At 40.3% G+C, this 16877-nt stretch overlaps 1 protein-coding gene across 3 annotated transcripts in view; it reads left to right on the forward strand.

Annotated features, from left to right (window-relative positions):
- flvcr2b (FLVCR heme transporter 2b) overlaps nucleotides 1–15645 on the forward strand; it is a 35925-nt gene extending 20280 nt beyond the window's left edge. The window contains exons 7-10 of one of the 3 annotated variants that reach the window (XM_034162023.1): nucleotides 6227–6332; nucleotides 6783–6894; nucleotides 9183–9250; nucleotides 13372–15533. In XM_034162023.1, coding sequence (XP_034017914.1) covers nucleotides 6227–6332; nucleotides 6783–6894; nucleotides 9183–9250; nucleotides 13372–13452 — 367 coding nt within the window. In that variant the 3' untranslated portion in view covers nucleotides 13453–15533. The other 2 variants (XM_034162024.1, XM_034162025.1) reach the window with 2 other exon arrangements.
- Nucleotides 15646–16877: the final 1232 nt, after the last annotated feature.

Below are 16877 nucleotides of genomic sequence, written 5' to 3' on the forward strand. Positions count from 1 at the left end.
CATCTTTTCTGCTGTTTTCCGCGCGCATGAGAACAAGAAAATTTATAAAATTCATGACATCACTTCAGATTTCTTCAGCAGTTGCAGCAATCTTTGACCTGCTTTTCATAATGTTGACGCCAACTTGATAAGCGTTGACACGCACACACGGCGAAGCGAATGTTTGGCTTCATGCAAAAATGACACCGTCAGTATCTGGAGCAAAGGTCACATTAGCCCATTGTATTCAGATTAAAGTCAATACTTGGAGTTTGGTTTGTGAAGGGAAACAAGTGGAGCTACAGCAAGCTTCACGTTCCCCCGGGAATTCCAGGAATTTCATTTATATTGTTAATTCTCCTTTAGTTCAAAGTCTCTGCCATTATCTCAACAGGACGTCTTTGATCTTCGATCAGGACGCCTTTCCCGTCTTTATGTTCACATTGCATCGTCAAAGAATGTACATTTCTCTGCAAACGTTGGGATACCTGCTGGGTAAATGGTAACTCAAAACATATCTGCACCCCACTACAGTGGACACCTGGTTCTGTGTGAACTCGACATGTGATTATATTCCATCCAAAGTTGAGCCACTCACTTTATTCTGAAATAACATGCAGCTTTTGCACCATTTTCGATCCATATTGGCTCCAAACTGCTTGAGTTATGCTATTATGAGTTTGCGTTTGACCCTTCAAGGGACCACAACATCAAAGGTGACCAAGAGGAACTTGGAGTTTAATAGTATTAATAGTGTTGTATCTTGAAGCAGTTTTCTCAAAACAGGCATTCTAAATATTCCCTTACCTTTGGTTAGTTAGTTCCAGTCATAATTATAACAAACTGCCTCGATTCAACTGATTCAAAGACTGAAATGAAAACTTCATCTTCAGCAACAAAGCTATCACCTCATACTTATCCTGGATTTCAGAGAACTTGGGGTGCAATGCCTCAAGAAGACAGAGCTGCTGTTACTACGACTACTACTGCAGTGCTTAATAGCCCATGTCACTCCCTGTATGTCAAAGTATACAACCCCTGGCAAAAATTATGGAATCACCGGCCTCAGAGGATGTTCATTCAGTTGTTTAATTTTGTAGAAAAAAAGCAGATCACAGACATGACACAAAACTAAAGTCATTTCAAATGGCAACTTTCTGGCTTTAAGAAACACTATAAGAAATCAGGAAAAAAAGATTGTGGCAGTCAGTAACAGTTACTTTTTTAGACCAAGCAGAGGAAAAAAATATGGAATCACTCAATTCTGAGGAAACAATTATGGAATCACCCTGTAAATTTTCATCCCCCAAATTAACACCTGCATCAAATCAGATCTGATCATTGACATTGACCCTATGTGTCTTTTTGCAAGGAATGTTTTTGCAGTTTTTGCTCTATGGCAAGATGCATTATCATCTTGAAAAATGATTTCATCATCCCCAAACATCCTTTCAATTGTCCAAAATATCAACATAAACTTGTGCATTTATTGATGATGTAATGACAGCCATCTCCCCAGTGCCTTTACCTGACATGCAGCCCCATATCATCAATGACTGTGGAAATTTACATGTTCTCTTCAGGCAGTCATCTTTATAAATCTCATTGGAACGGCACCAAACAAAAGTTCCAGCATCATCACCTTGCCCAATGCAGATTCGAGATTCATCACTGAATATGACTTTCATCCAGTCATCCACAGTCCACAATTGCTTTTCCTTAGCCCATTGTAACCTTGTTTTTTTCTGTTTAGGTGTTAATGATGCCTTTCGTTTAGCTTTTCTGTATGTAAATCCCATTTCCTTTAGGCGGTTTCTTACAGTTCGGTCACAGACGTTGACTCCAGTTTCCTCCCATTCGTTCCTCATTTGTTTTGTTGTACATTTTTCGATTTTTGAGACATATTGCTTTAAGTTTTCTGTCTTGACGCTTTGATGTCTTCCTTGGTCTACCAGTATGTTTGCCTTTAACAGCCTTCCCATGTTGTTTGTATTTGGTCCAGAGTTTAGACACAGCTGACTGTGAACAACCAACATCTTTTGCAACATTGCGTGATGATTTACTCTCTTTTAAGAGTTTGATAATCCTCTCCTTTGTTTCAATTGACATCTCTCGTGTTGGAGTCCACTTGGTGCAACAGCTCTCCAAGGTGTGTTCACTCCTTTTTAGATGCAGACTAACGAGCAGATCTGATATGATGCAGGTGTTAGTTTTGGGGATGAAAATTTACAGGGTGATTCCATATTTTTTTCCTCTGCTTGGTCTAAAAAAGTAACCGTTACTGACTGCCACAATCTTTTTTCTTGATTTCTTATAGTGTTTCTTAAAGCCAGAAAGTTGCCATTTGAAATGACTTTAGTTTTGTGTCATGTCTGTGATCTGCTTTTTTTCTACAAAATTAAACAACTGAATGAACATCCTCCGAGGCCGGTGATTCCATAATTTTTGCCAGGGGTTGTATGTGTGCCAAGTATGACTCAGTTCTGAGGTGCCATTGGGACAGGGGATGAACATATACGAGTGTGTGTGTGTGTATGTGTGTGTATATATATATATATATATATATATATATATATATATATATATATATATATATATATATATATATGAGGTCTATTAGAAAAGTATCCGACCTTTTTATTTTTAAAAAAAAACATGGATTTGAATCACGTGTGATTGCGTCAGACAAGCTTGAACCCTCGTGCGCATGCGTGAGTTTTTTCACGCCTGTCGGTTGCGTCATTCGCCTGTGAGCAGGCTTTGAGTGAGCACTGGTCCACCCTCTCGTCTATTTTTTATTGCAAATAAATGTCTGAACGATTTGGAGCTTTGCTGCATCAATTTCTTTCCAGAAACTGTGAGAGACCTCCAGGTGGACAGGGATTAAACAGATTACAGAGTGTTACTGCCGCTTTAAGGATCGCCCACAACTGCTGAGAGCACGGTGCGCTCCCAGCCCCCATCGACAAGCCGACATCCCGCTGGAACAACCAGATAATTTCCAACGTGAAGGCTTTGTTGATCCGGAACCTCGTCTGACTTTCACAAAAAGGCTGAAGACGTGGACATCAGCACTTTATCGGCACATTCCACCGTTACAGGAGTTTTTTTAATGGAAAAGGAAGCGGAGGGACGCACCACAGAGCCGTTCATTACGCAGCACAAAACCACCTCGGTGTTGGTCTCACAAGACAACTTTCAGGTGGATTTCAGATGGATTCCGGTTGCTTTCCAGTCTTTGTGATTATCCGATTGTGATTGTGCATGAGCTGGACCTGCCCCAACATGTCCTGGAAGGCTTCATCACGGCGTTTCTTTGCGTCATGCAGGAGCAGCTTCTCTTTCCATGACAAAAACTCCTGTAACAGTGGAATGTGTCGTTCATTTTTAAAGTGGACGCTGGCTTGATCCGGTATGTCATCTGACTAGCACAGGAATTGTGAAAAGAGTGAACATCAGCACTTTTTCGGCACATTAAGACAGACGAGCGGAGGAGTTCCGCGCATCGCGGCGGAGCTGCATGGTGCAAAGAAACGCCGTGATGAAGCCTTCCAGGACATGTTTGGGCATGTCCAGCTCATGCACAATCACAATTGGATATTCACACGACTGGAAAGCAACCGAAATCCACCTGAAAGCCGTCCTGTGAGACCAACACGGAGGTGGTTTTGTGCTGCGTAATGAACGGCTCCGTGGTGCGTCCCTCCGCGTGTCTTTCCATGAAAAAAACCCCTGTAACAGTGGAATGTGCCGAAAAAGTGCTGATGTCGACATCTTCTGCCTTTTTGTGAAAGTCAGACGAGGTCCCGGATCAACAAAGCTTTCACGTTGGAAATGATCTGGTTGTTCCAGCGGGGTGTCAGCCTGTCGATGGGGGCTGGGAGCGCACCACGCTCTCAGGAGTTGTGGGCTGTCCTTAAAGCGGCAGTAACACTCCGTAATCTGTTTAATCCCCTTAAAATCGTTCCTGAAAGCCATATTAATTTTTCGAACGGTGTCCACCTGGAGGTCTCTCAGTTTCTGGAAAGAAATTGATGCAGCAAAGCTCCAAATCGTTCAGACATTTATTCGCAATAAAAAATAGACGAGAGGGGTGGACCACACCTCACTCAAAGCCTGCTCACAGGTGAATGAAGCAACCGACAGGCGTGAAAAAACTCACACATGCGCACACACACACAGAGTTGTCTCAGTACATAGGCAATACATATGCATTTGTGTACATAAAAAACAGTCATTCATTTCATGGAAAAATTAATTTCAAACAATAATATGATAATATAGTGTACTGTATTTTCAGGACTAAATGTCGCTCTGGAGTATTTGTCGCATCTATCCAGAAACAGGTCATGAAGATGAAAAAAAAAAAAATAACCACTCCAGTTTGCTTTGGCTTAATCAGGCCCTTACATCAAAATGTACAAATGTATTAATTACTGCTTTTTTTTTCTTAAAATCATATGTTTAATGTAATTTTTATTCGCAAATACGGTGAAAGTCGACACAAAGCCACGTTTTCTTTCCTTTGCTGTGTCTGTACCTTTTTGTGCAGTTTTGTTTATGGTTCTCTTCACACATAACATGAAAGACACAGAAACCGGAAGAAAATCCGTGAACCAAATACAAACTTGGGAACCATGAAACATTCTACCTGCTGTCATGAGGGTCGCACAGGTGTGCACGACACACCAGTGATGGTTTCGAACTGTCTGTTCCTCTGTAGATGACCCATGGTCACAGACATACAGTCATGAAATGACATGAATGAAGCAGTGTGCTCTTATCATGTTTACATCTGCTGGCCCGGCGTCTGCAGTCCGCCCGACATGCGCCACAGGCCAGACACTGCTTCATGTGGAACAGAGCTCACGTGGGTGACGTGACAGTCGGATCACCCGCTGTGTGTTCACATGATCTGACGGTCCGTTTCACCTGGGACAGCCTGTCAATGTGCGCCGTGCAGCTCGCTCACTGCAGAAGTGATATATGTTTTATGTATTTCCACTTGAGGACAGCAAGCAGACACGTGCATCACAGTGGATAGTTGTTAGGTCATGTCCTTCAAAACACGATTCGTGTTCCCCAGCTGTGACATCCAGAACCAGAGATCTCAACAGCAGCTGCTGTCAGTGGCCACGCCCCCTGTCCGTTTAGCACACAGATCAGTGTGTCACTTGCTGTTTCTGTGTTATGTGATCTTTTTTTCAGTTATTTTTTTTGTGTATGTAGTGTATGTAGTTATTGTAGTACTTACGTATTAATATACCTCTCCTGGCTGTGGGTGCTTGGGGGAGGTCCTGGTGGGAGTGCAACACACACACAATACACACGCACACCACGTGTTGGGGAGAGCCGACACTTTGGCATGCCACATCTCTGTTGCTTTGCAACACCACACACATGGGGACACTTAGACAAATTTCACATGCAGCTCGAAAGTGGTTGCGTGCTCACTGTTTTCATGCTAACAACGCGAATGGTCACACATTTTCTAAGTGCCCAGCGAGTGGTGTTGCATGTTCTTGTGTGTCACCTGGAATTTGGCCGACACCTGCCGCGAGAGGGATTGAATGGGCTCTCACAGGGCACACTCTGCACTCAAAATCAATGTGTGGATCTTATCTTTGAGCTTTGATGTTTTGATCCTGTTCCCTGTAATTAGGATTGCTGATTAGTTTACCAGTCAGGATTAGAAAAACAGATCTGTGCCTTAATACCGATTCCTTTGATCTTGACAACAGACAGACTACATCACAAACCTCCTTGGTGAGGTTTCAAGGATCAAAGGAGTCAGGATGGAAGCTTAAACATAGGATCAGGATCAAAATCAACGTGTGGATCTTATCTTTGAGATTTGATGTTTTGATCCTGTTCCTCTCTGATCCTGAACTCTTTGATCCTGTAATTAGGATTGCTGATTAGTTTAGCAATCAGGATTAGAAAAACAGATCTGTGCCTTAATACTGATTCCTTTGATCTTGACAACAGACAGACTACATCACAAACCTCCTTGGCAGCGTTTCAAGGATCAAAGGAGTCAGGATGGAAGCTCAACCATAGGATCATGATCAAAGGAGTCAGGATCAAAAGTCCAAAATAAAAGGCGAAGTCTGTGTTTTGATCCAAATCAGATGAGTTATCAGTATCAAAGACACCGAACAGAGGACAGTGTGTCCTTGGCAGAGGTATTTGTGTTATTCTAGTTAAAAATTATTTTCTGCCTGTGTTTGTACCCACGTGTGTCCAGGTTCTTCATGACTGGCTACCTGCCACTCGGGTTCGAGTTTGCAGTTGAGCTGACTTACCCAGAGTCAGAGGGAACCTCCTCCGGCCTCCTCAACTGTTCAGCACAGGTACAGTTAACCGACCTCTAGGGGTCGCTCACACTCTAATCATAAAGTACCAGTAGTGCATTATTTTTAATACACAACCACACACTTGACATCACGTGTTCTTGTAGTAAAAGTGTTAATGGTGCATTATTTACATGCCGCATGTTAACGAGGTACAGTACCCATGTCAACCACAAGGGCGGCGTAACAGTGAGAGTAGCGCAAGGATGCACAACTAATAAAAATACTAAACTGGAGCAACAACATGATGGAAATAGCAGAAATTTTTGCCTCATACTACTTTGACAAATACAGCAGAGGTGACTGAATGAGAATTTTTGCTGTTAGCTGAAGGTGACTCAGCAGTATGCTGCCCTCTTGTGGCCGAATTTGGGAGTACAACCACACATGAAGTTTATGACTGACAACTATAAACTATCCATAAACGGCTAATTGTTGTGTGCTCTGCAGGTGTTTGGCATTATATTCACCATCGCTCAGGGGAAGATCATTGAACGTTTCAGCACTTTAGCAGGAAATATTTTCCTCTGTGTGTTTCTTCTCATCGGCACAATAATAACAGGTAAGACAGCAGTGAGCAATGTTCGCATTTGCAACCAATGACAAGCCAATATATTGCACCATTGTGTCGTGGTCTTGTTTCAACTATGGCGAGATTCCCTAAAAGTAGGCACTCATGTAAAACTACAATAATTTCACTTTACAGCTTCACTGTTTCACCTCAGGGAGCTTTGGTGGCTGCACTCCACTCACATGTGCTGATCCATTAACTTGCCAGAAAACCGGCAACTCCATATTTGACTGTGTCCTACAAATCATAATGATAAAAACCCTAAAATGGCCATGCAAGAACCAAACCAGGTGAAGGGAGCCACCAAGACACTTATGACAACTATAAGTGCATTACAGGCTTCTGTAGTTGCAGTTTGAGCCTTTTTATCTTATAAAAACTTTTCCACTCAACAGTGAGGTTGCATAACTGAGTTAAGTAACTTTTTAAAAATGCATTAGCTTCTGAAGTTAAACAGTAGAAAAACAAAGAATCTTTAATGAGATGTGTGCGCACAAAGGTCATTGAATCACTTACTGGCTGTGTATACGCTCGGTTTTAAAATGCGCCTTGGGGGATCGGATCACAGCTGGACAGCACTGACTGCAAGGCACGAATGCATTGCGATCATTCACCAGAACCACTGCACACACTGATGTCAGTGTGTGAATGTGAAGCATCATTGAGAGCGCTTTGAGCTTTTATTCAGATGGAAAAAAGCATGAATGGAGTCCTTTTAATAACTGCGCGTGGGGCCCTTTGACTTTCTCACAGAACTGACTTTAGTAGTCCTGGAATAAGAATTCAAGCAAGCGTGTGATTGACACATGTAGGAACAGTGATGCATCTGGTTGTTGGTAAAATTAAGCCATCTTGGAAGTTCCAAAACCTGCAGTTCCTTGAGTGGCCACTTGAGGCTATCGCCAATAGCAAGTCACTCGCCACCAAACACCCACTTCACAATCTCCACTTTTACAGGACAATGTTTGAAAAGTGTTTAAAGCCTGGTACAAACAAACTAACAAAAACACACACACACACACAGTGTTGGTCCGTATAGTGAGTTTCCCAGTACATGACAACTGGGTTGAATTGTTTAAGATATAAAGTTATGAACAATTGGCAGTATGGTCACTATAGTGTTTTGGGTGCAGCTGCTAGCAGAGGCTACTATCTGATATGGACGCTGTGTTTGTACTTTGGGCATTTTTTTTTTTTTTTTACAAATAAAGTGACTTTCTGTACAGTTAATTGTTCTAGGTGACCGTCTAAGAAGTCTGTGCTCTGATATTTCCATTCCCATTTCCATTTCATTTGTATTTTAGCATCTTTGGCTTTAATTAGCATGTACTGTTAGCCTGCTGATGTTGGCGCCACTGATGGTGCCATAGATAATGAGGCTACTTACCGTTCATACTTTTTAATGCCCACACTGCATTTAAAATATTAATCAAACCAAGGGTCCACTTTGCCCAGCGTTTAAATGTGGAAGTGGATAATTGGTTTGGAAATGAAGGAAATTCAACACGGTTGAAGTGTTGCAGTTGTGATTTTCTGTAGATTCCTTCTTTTGGATAAAGCGCTTGAAATTGGCCTGTTATGAATTAAATGGCAAAGGTTAAAATTACATGTACACCTCAAGTGGAAAATGAGGTTAGTTATTAAATTTGAATGTGTGCTTGTGACTGGATTTCAAAGTGAGATTACTGCCTTACAAGTCTGTTATCCTGTCGCCATCTACTGGAAAGTCGCCCATATTACCTTCTCCCGTTCAACATCTTCAGTTCAAGTTTATACACTTTTTCTGTGAATTTCTGATTGTGGCACGTGCTACATTTTTGATCTGGTGCTTTTAACTGCTGCTGGGTCATGCTAAAGAAAATTCTACCCACTGCTAGCGGTTAGTGGTTATTGTTAGCATATGTGATTATGCTAACGGTCAGTGATTGATGCTAACTTTTGGGAACGCAGTTATGCTGCATTTTGATGTTGCATGTAGCAAAACTGTCCTTCTGGTCATAATACCAGATGATGATGTGTGGTGCGGCCACATCTCTGTGTTAAAGACACAGACGATAATTAGGTTTATTCAAAGATACAACAGAGTTTTAGCATTGTGCACAATGTTAAATTAAAAATCCCTGGCTATGATGGCAGCTAGAAAAACAAATTATTTTGTTGCCTAAAGTAGCTTAAAGCAAAAAATTTTAAAAGATTAAAAAAAAATCCTATTTGGTAAACAGCGTACACCTCGTGCACTCATTCAGAACCTATAGCTGACTGACATTGTGTTCTTGCAGCTTTTATCAAGTCTGACCTGAGGAGACAAAATGCAAACCAGTCGGCCAAAGCAAATGAAAGTATCATGGTAAGAGACTTTCGATTATCAGAAAAGATAGACATTGCCATCAGACGGTGTTTATATTTCATTTTGATTTGCATGAAAGGATTGCAGTTGCATGCTTTTTGTATTACTTCACAAGCAATCACTGTGCATCTCCTACTAAAATTTTGGATTATGGCCATCACGCTAATTCTGACCCCTCTTGCTGCCTTTCTGGAACTATCTTCTCACGCCACTTCAATTTCAATTGGCAAAGCTTTAAGGTTGACGACGTAATGTCTGGTAGCCATTTTACTGTATTGTTGAGGTGAAGCTAATTATCGTAAACAAACGCCTAACATCACCGTGCAGATTTACATTAGTCCGTAAAAATGTGTCACCGCCCGATTTTGCATGATGAACATTATTTGCTTGTGACCTTAACAAATTGCTGTCAAGCTAGCTACATGCTAACCATCGTTGCTATAAAGGAAAGCCATTGTAGCAAAGTAATTTTATTGATTTAATGAAAAATGTCATCTTTATGAGTTTCAGAAAGAACAGGCAGAGACCAAGAGGTGACTATCAGTGATTGTCAGCAGACAGCACCGTGGCTTAGCGGACTAGCGGCAGCAGCATGGCGATGCTAACTGTGCTGAATTAGGAATTCCACTGCAATTAAGTGGAATTAAATTAATCTTTCTTATGCATCTCTACGGTCATTAAATTAGCATTAATCTAATATGCATGTAAACATTTTTTGTACCTTTTTCTTTTTACTGTGCACTACTTGTTTACCCCAATTAATTCATTAAATAAATCTCAAATAAACTCAGAAAAGCCAATAGCCTATCAAACAGTTTGTTTGTGTCCTGTCGTCCTTGTTCTTGTGAATAAGTTCTGTGCAGTATGTGACATTAACTTCCGAAAGTGGAACTGGATCTTAGTGCAATTTGGCGACTGCGCAAAAGCAGTGGCATTATTCACTTTAGTATGGTTGAAATTTTCAGATGTCTTGTGCATTTCACGGAAATTAAACCTTATCTGTAACCCTAAACATAAACTATTTTGGAGAAAGTTATGCGCCAGTTCACAAGTGACCTCATTCTGAATTTCTTCCGGGAATGGTAGCCAGTTTCGTAAATACAAAACTTGACAATTGGTTCAGCCTTCACGTACTGTGCAGAACATTTATGCTAGTTTGGACTCCAAAATGAATCTTCTTATTTGACCACCTCCACTCATCACTCTACAGTCACACACCCCGACATATATTTAACTAATACGTAACTCCCCTCAACCTATGTTTTGGTAACCTATGTTTTGGTAACCTATGTTTTGATTCCACAACAGTGGATTTAATGGCATTAAGAGAATGGAAATGATAAAGATCAACTTTATTTATCCTGAAGGAAATTGTTTTACAGTACAGAAACAGTAAACAATGTTTTGTTTGTTTGTTTGTTTTTACAATAAATACAACATTTATGTGAAATGACCGGTAGATATTTACACAAGATATCTGACATTATCATATACCTATAAATGATACGCCAGTATTATTGGATAAAACACTAAAGAATAAACAGCAATACACCCTTTTTGCGGACGGGTAATATTTTTCATACCACCCGAGTAATCGGCCAATCCGGACAGCGGAGCGGCGCCATGACGAAGAGGCGCGGTCTTTTTTTTTTTTTTCTTTTTCTTTTGTTTTAACAGCGCATTGTGTTCTGCATCCTTATCAGGCGGGCCGGTCGCGGCACTGGTCAGCATCACCACGATTGCTCTCACTGCCTCCGATGCGCTTAGTGATCCACCCTGAGGGTGTACGTATAAAGCCATATTCATTGCTGAACAGCTTGATAACTTGGAATAATTCTGTTCGTCATGTATCCGTCATGCAGAAGGGGGAGGAATTATCCAGTTTAATTGACACAGGTAGGAAAGACCTCCTGTGGTGTTCTGTGGTGCACCTCAGTGGTCTCAGTCTATGGCTGAAGGTCTGTGGCCTGCAGGGGGTGGGAGGTGTTCTCCAGGATGTTGAGCAGTTTCCTCAGCATCCTCCTCTCCAACACCTCCACCACAGAATCCAGCTCAACCTCCAGGACAGAGCCAGCTCTCCTGATGAGCTTGTTGAGTCTGTTCAGCCTGCTGTTCCAGCACGCTAGTGTAGAAGATGACGCTGGAGACCACTAAGTGATAAAACATCTGCAACATATTTCTGCAGACACGGAAAGATCTGAGCCTCCTGAAGAAGAACAGTCGGCTCTGACCTTTTTTCCCCACAGCATCTGTGTTTACAGTACAGTCTAGTTTGTTGTCTATGTGGACACCCAGGTACTTGTAGTAGTTCACAATGTCCACCTCTGTTCCATTAATGGTAATTGGGTTTGGACGGGTCTTCCATCTTCTGTAGTCCACCACCAGCTTCTTCATCTTAGATACGTTAAGCTGCAGGTGGTTGAGTCCGCACCGCTCCACAAACCTGTCCACCACATTCCTGTACTCATCCTCCTGGTCCCTGCCGATGCAGCTCACGACAGAGTCGTCCGAAAACTTCTGCATGGGGCAGGAACTTACAATTACTAGGCTGTTCAAGAGTAGCATGTGTTGCTAACCTTACCCAGTAGCTTAGCTTAATTCTGTGTTGTGTTAACATCCCTAAATCTGCTAATTTAGCCTGGGCTAATCCACTAACATGATTTAATGTACATGTTAATGTGACTCGTGTCTTGATAATATAGAGGTTTGTTTTTTAAACTGTCTATTCTGCTGCAACTCTTCTATGATGCTAGCATTTACTGCTAGTCACGTATGTCAGCAGTAGCAGTGTGACGTGTGACTAGCCATCAAAGCACATTTTCTTGTAAAAGTCGACAAATCTTGAAATTTTATGGCAACTATTCGATTGAGTATACTATCGTACACTAGTGACAGTTTTGTGTTTGGAGTCGCTTTAACAAGACAGTAAAGGACGACGTTTTTGCTTTAGCTACATTTATACACAATACTTTCTGCAGGGTTTTGACTGTTATATGACTTTTAAAGCAGGATTGCTTTTTTCTTTTGCACCTGAAGTCGTGCAAAATCTTTTCTGCGGGGTTGTGTGGACTTTTGAAGATGTTATTTGAGTTTTAGAATGTAACCATTGTGAAACAATCAGAAAAAAACTTTCTTTTACTTAGTACACTCTATAACAGTGCAAGTGAGTATGAAGACATTAAGGACTATGGCAATGTGACATATGATTCCAGTGACCTTGACCTTCACCCAAATGAATGACCTTTGGCTGATCTTGCCAGGGCAATTCTAGATTTCACCTGTGTGTGCTACATTTGGTCCAAAATCAAAATGAAAATCAAATTCCTTGACACTGACATTTGCCAAAATTAACTTTTTTAGAGACAAGGGCACAGGTACGAAACAGGCAAATTCTCCGCACATTCTCTGACCCCAACATGTGGAGAATTTTCAAATGCAGAATGCAATGACGACGACCCCGTACTGTTGCACACCCTTCTCGCAGGAAGATCGCAAGCCTGAAATGCAGGAATGGGTGTGTTATTAATAAATGTAATTACATCAATGACACAAAAATGAAATATCTTTGGTTTATACTGTCTGAAATGAAACAGAAGTGGAAGTAAATGCAGGAATCATTTATTTATTGTAATTTGCATTTAACATACCCATCCCAACCTGTTCTGGTTTGGGGTTGTCCTTCAAAATCAGTATTCGATTTGTATCGGTTAATTGGTACACACTTACTCACGGCATATTTCAAGGGATATTCCTGTTTTTTCCTTTCCTAAATCTGTCCCAATAAACTTTCTGTTTTCCTGACTGCTTTATATCTTTTTCTGTATGAATGTCGTCATAAATGGACAAAATCAGAAGAGTGGTTACTGATGCCAAGGTGTGTCTCCAAGCTCAGAGGTGAAGTTGCCAATGGCTACCATCCTAAAACATGTCATTTTTGTCATAACGGTGCTAATGCAATGTGGTGAACACATAACGTTCTTAACGTTTGGTATCCTTGAAAAACAAAGTCAGATTGACGAGGCAAGAATACACTCGGGAATACGTCACGGCAACCTCATCCCAGATTGGAGAGTCACCACTGCCAACCCTGAGTGACGTATGATTAGCAGCTGTTGTTTTAGGCAGAGGGGCAGATGTCGGGACAGGACTACGGATCCACTGCCCTTTTACCCCGCCCACAGACTCCCTCTCCTCAAGACTGACCAATAATGCTTTCCGCTTCCCTAAATTGCCTCAAATCTTAGCTTGACACTCGAGGCACACAAAGGTAGGAGCACCATTAATCAGGACACATGGTTGATTTTAAACCTTTCACAGTGAGACTTATCTCTTAAAATCATGCTGTAAATTTTATATTTTAACCCTTTTTCAGTCTATAATCATACTTACCTGAAATAATCCATTTGAGTTGAACTGTTATTTTGTTTAATTGCAAATCATGAAACTAAATCTGAAACTATTGGTGTTGTTTTTATAAAACACTGATATTCATTTGTTTTTGTGCATTTCCACTGATAACCTACTTGGCAATAGCACCTGTGGGCGTGAACATAATAAGGGCTCCGGCAGTCTTGCATTTAATCCAATTACCTTGACCTTCACCCATATGGTTGACCTATGTCTGACCTTATGGCAATTCCGGAGTTCAAGTGTGCATCATGTTTGGTCCAAATTGGGTTAAAAATCAAATGCCTTGGCTTTTGCCATAATTTGAGTTCTTTAAGGGCAATTTCGAAATCAACCTTCACTGACTTAGTATTTCTCGTCACATTTGGGCAATTTCGAAACTTACCTCCTTATGTGTGCTGAGGTTTGCGCAAGTTGGAGAGAAAAACTTACATTTTGACATGTTAAACCAAATGGCCTTGACCCCAATGAGTGGCCTTTGCCAAATTTGATCTTGCCTGGGCAATTCCAGAACCTACCTCCATATGTGTGCTAATCTTGGTGGACATCAGAGTGAAATTCACAATTTTGACTTTTGACCTCAATGACCTTGACCTTTGTTAAACCCTTTAAGGGTAATTCTGGGCTTAGCCTTCATCCACATGCCAAGGACCTGGGAGGAGGAGAAGAACAAACTGAAATTATAGAATGATTATTGTATGATTGCAGTTTAGATTTATATCCATTAAAAAGCCTACATCAAACAAAATGGCATAAAATGTCAGAAATATAATTTAAATTGGAAATTAAATTACCTCATCTGCATTTGCAACTTTGTTTTTAAGTAGAAAATGTTGCAGCGTTTAACACAGCAGTGCATGCATATGGTTTCAATCAAAAGTGTTGAATTAAGCTAATACCAGTGTTAATTTGACTAATCGGTGTAAATTACGTGGAATTCTAACACTGCAGTAGCTCATGAAACACGATGCATGTGCGTGTTGCAGTTTTATCTTAAACCTTACTGTTTCCCCTTTACACAATCACATTCACAGTATTGTAAATGTGATTGTGTGTCTTGAATACAAACACATTCATGAAAGGAACATTCTGGATACAGATGTAAAATGTATTGTCCCACCATTTAACAAAACAAAATATGTTTGGAGCTTGATAATTCTGTATGTACATATATATAAATAAATGTTTTAGTAGCCATTCAGCAAGCATTTATATCAATAATGTCTGTAAATGAAGACATTCATCACTTTTGTGCACATTTAGGTTAAAAGAAAGTATAAAAACACAGAATTCAACTTTAACAAATGGCGAAGAAATGTGAGAACCATGATGTAGAAATAAAATGCGTTTGTTTATTGCGGCGTTAATGTGCCAGAAGGTTGAAGAGTTTTGGGGGACTTGTATGAAAATCTTGAGCCTTTCGGCCATTTTTTTTAAAAAAACACTGCGGAGTGTCTCCAATGTGGCGGACTTCCGGGTTAAAATAAATAAATAAATAAGAAGGGGGCATCAAAACTTAAATTAGGAGGCTTTAAGTCCTTGTAAAGATTTATGGCTTTTTGATTTGTCACTCCTTTCAGTGTTTCAAAATACAGTTTCATTTCTAAAAGTGACGGACGTTGGGTTTTTATGGTCCACTGAAATTGGCAAGCTAGTTTGTGGTGCATTACCGCCACCACCTGGATGTAGAAGTATAACGCAACACAAGTTAGCAGTAATTTTCAATTTTTTTTCTAAAGTTTGCCACACTATTCTGCCTTTACGTTCTGTTATTTAGAAATATGTATTCTTTTCATGTTAAAAATAATTAACCATAAAGTTACAGTTTTCTTAAACTGTCAAGAAAAGAGACAACTGCTGGAATAATAACACTGTTTTCCTTTGACAGGGATCTCAGGATTGTCAGGAAAGGATTCCCTCTGTATCTACTGTCATCTCAGAAACCAAGTTGTAGCCACTTCCATGTGCAGTCTGTCAAGCCATAATGGAAAAAAAATTAAGCTTCTCTCCGGCTGACATGAAGACACAAGACATCGCAATGGATATTTGCATTTTGAAAAATGACTGACATGACAGACAGCATTACAAAAAATAAATACTCATTGTAATGTCTCAGATTATTATTATTATTTTTTAGGTGTAGTTAATATATCCTCTTCATAAATCAGCAGCTTTTCTTGTTCCACTTTAACGTCAGTTTCAATAATGACATTTGATAACGGAACTTACATAAATTTTTTGTTATAAGTACAATATGCAAAATTTTAACAATATTTTTAAATGAAAACAGTTTTTTGTAACACTACTCAAGTTTAACCATTTAATGCAAAATCAAATACAACTTTGACGTAAATTGTTCATTGTCAGTTTTTGTGTCGGATATAGGGGTGTTTACTAGCATAAATGGTGTATCATATTGATAACCAAATTACACATTAGTGTGTAATTTACCTGGGAGAATAATGTGGTGTGGTTTTATAAGCCTTGAATGAATCCTTCAGATCTACATGGGAGTGGGCCCCTTCATGGAGGCCGCCATGTTGCACCACTACGTTGATACAGCAGCCCAAAAGGGACATACTTACACATGCTGTGTTCAGAACCCTCAGAAGCTCAGATAGACCTGACATAAAAAGAACAAAAAACCCTACTTCTGGAAAAAGTGCATGCATGAGATTACCTTGGAAAAAAATATGGATAAAATATGGATCAGCTACTTAGCCTATCACAGTAGAACTCGGTTAATGTTATCTTTTGGGCTAAATGAATTTCTCAAAGATGTTTTTTGCTGATGTGTGGTGTTGGTAGCTCAACTAACTACATAGAAAGTGAATATATTAAACATAGTTGTATATCTTGTTTTTAAAAAATCATTTTAAAGATGCATTTTCAACATAAGTAACGTTGCTGCATTGCTCGTCGTAAATGCAACTGCATGGGTGTGACATCAACTCGGATACCTCTGGTTTGAAAATTCCGGCCTGGTGGAGGGTCCAATGCATTTTCCCCCGAGCTAGAGGTCGTAATCAACAAACGTCCGAAGGTGTTGGAAGTAGCATCAGCCTTTAGCCTTTTGTAGCATAGCCAGAAGACTGAAGGGGGGAGTCAGGGTTTGAACCCCTGTTCACTGTCTACTGGCTATTAGTGCAGCTAACAAGTTTAAGAATCTTATTTTGTTTGTGAAATGGGCATCATATATATTCCTTTTCACAAGAGTAGG

The sequence above is a fragment of the Thalassophryne amazonica genome, chromosome 21 (assembly GCF_902500255.1).
Source record: "Thalassophryne amazonica chromosome 21, fThaAma1.1, whole genome shotgun sequence".
Classification (NCBI taxonomy): Eukaryota; Metazoa; Chordata; class Actinopteri; order Batrachoidiformes; family Batrachoididae; genus Thalassophryne; species Thalassophryne amazonica.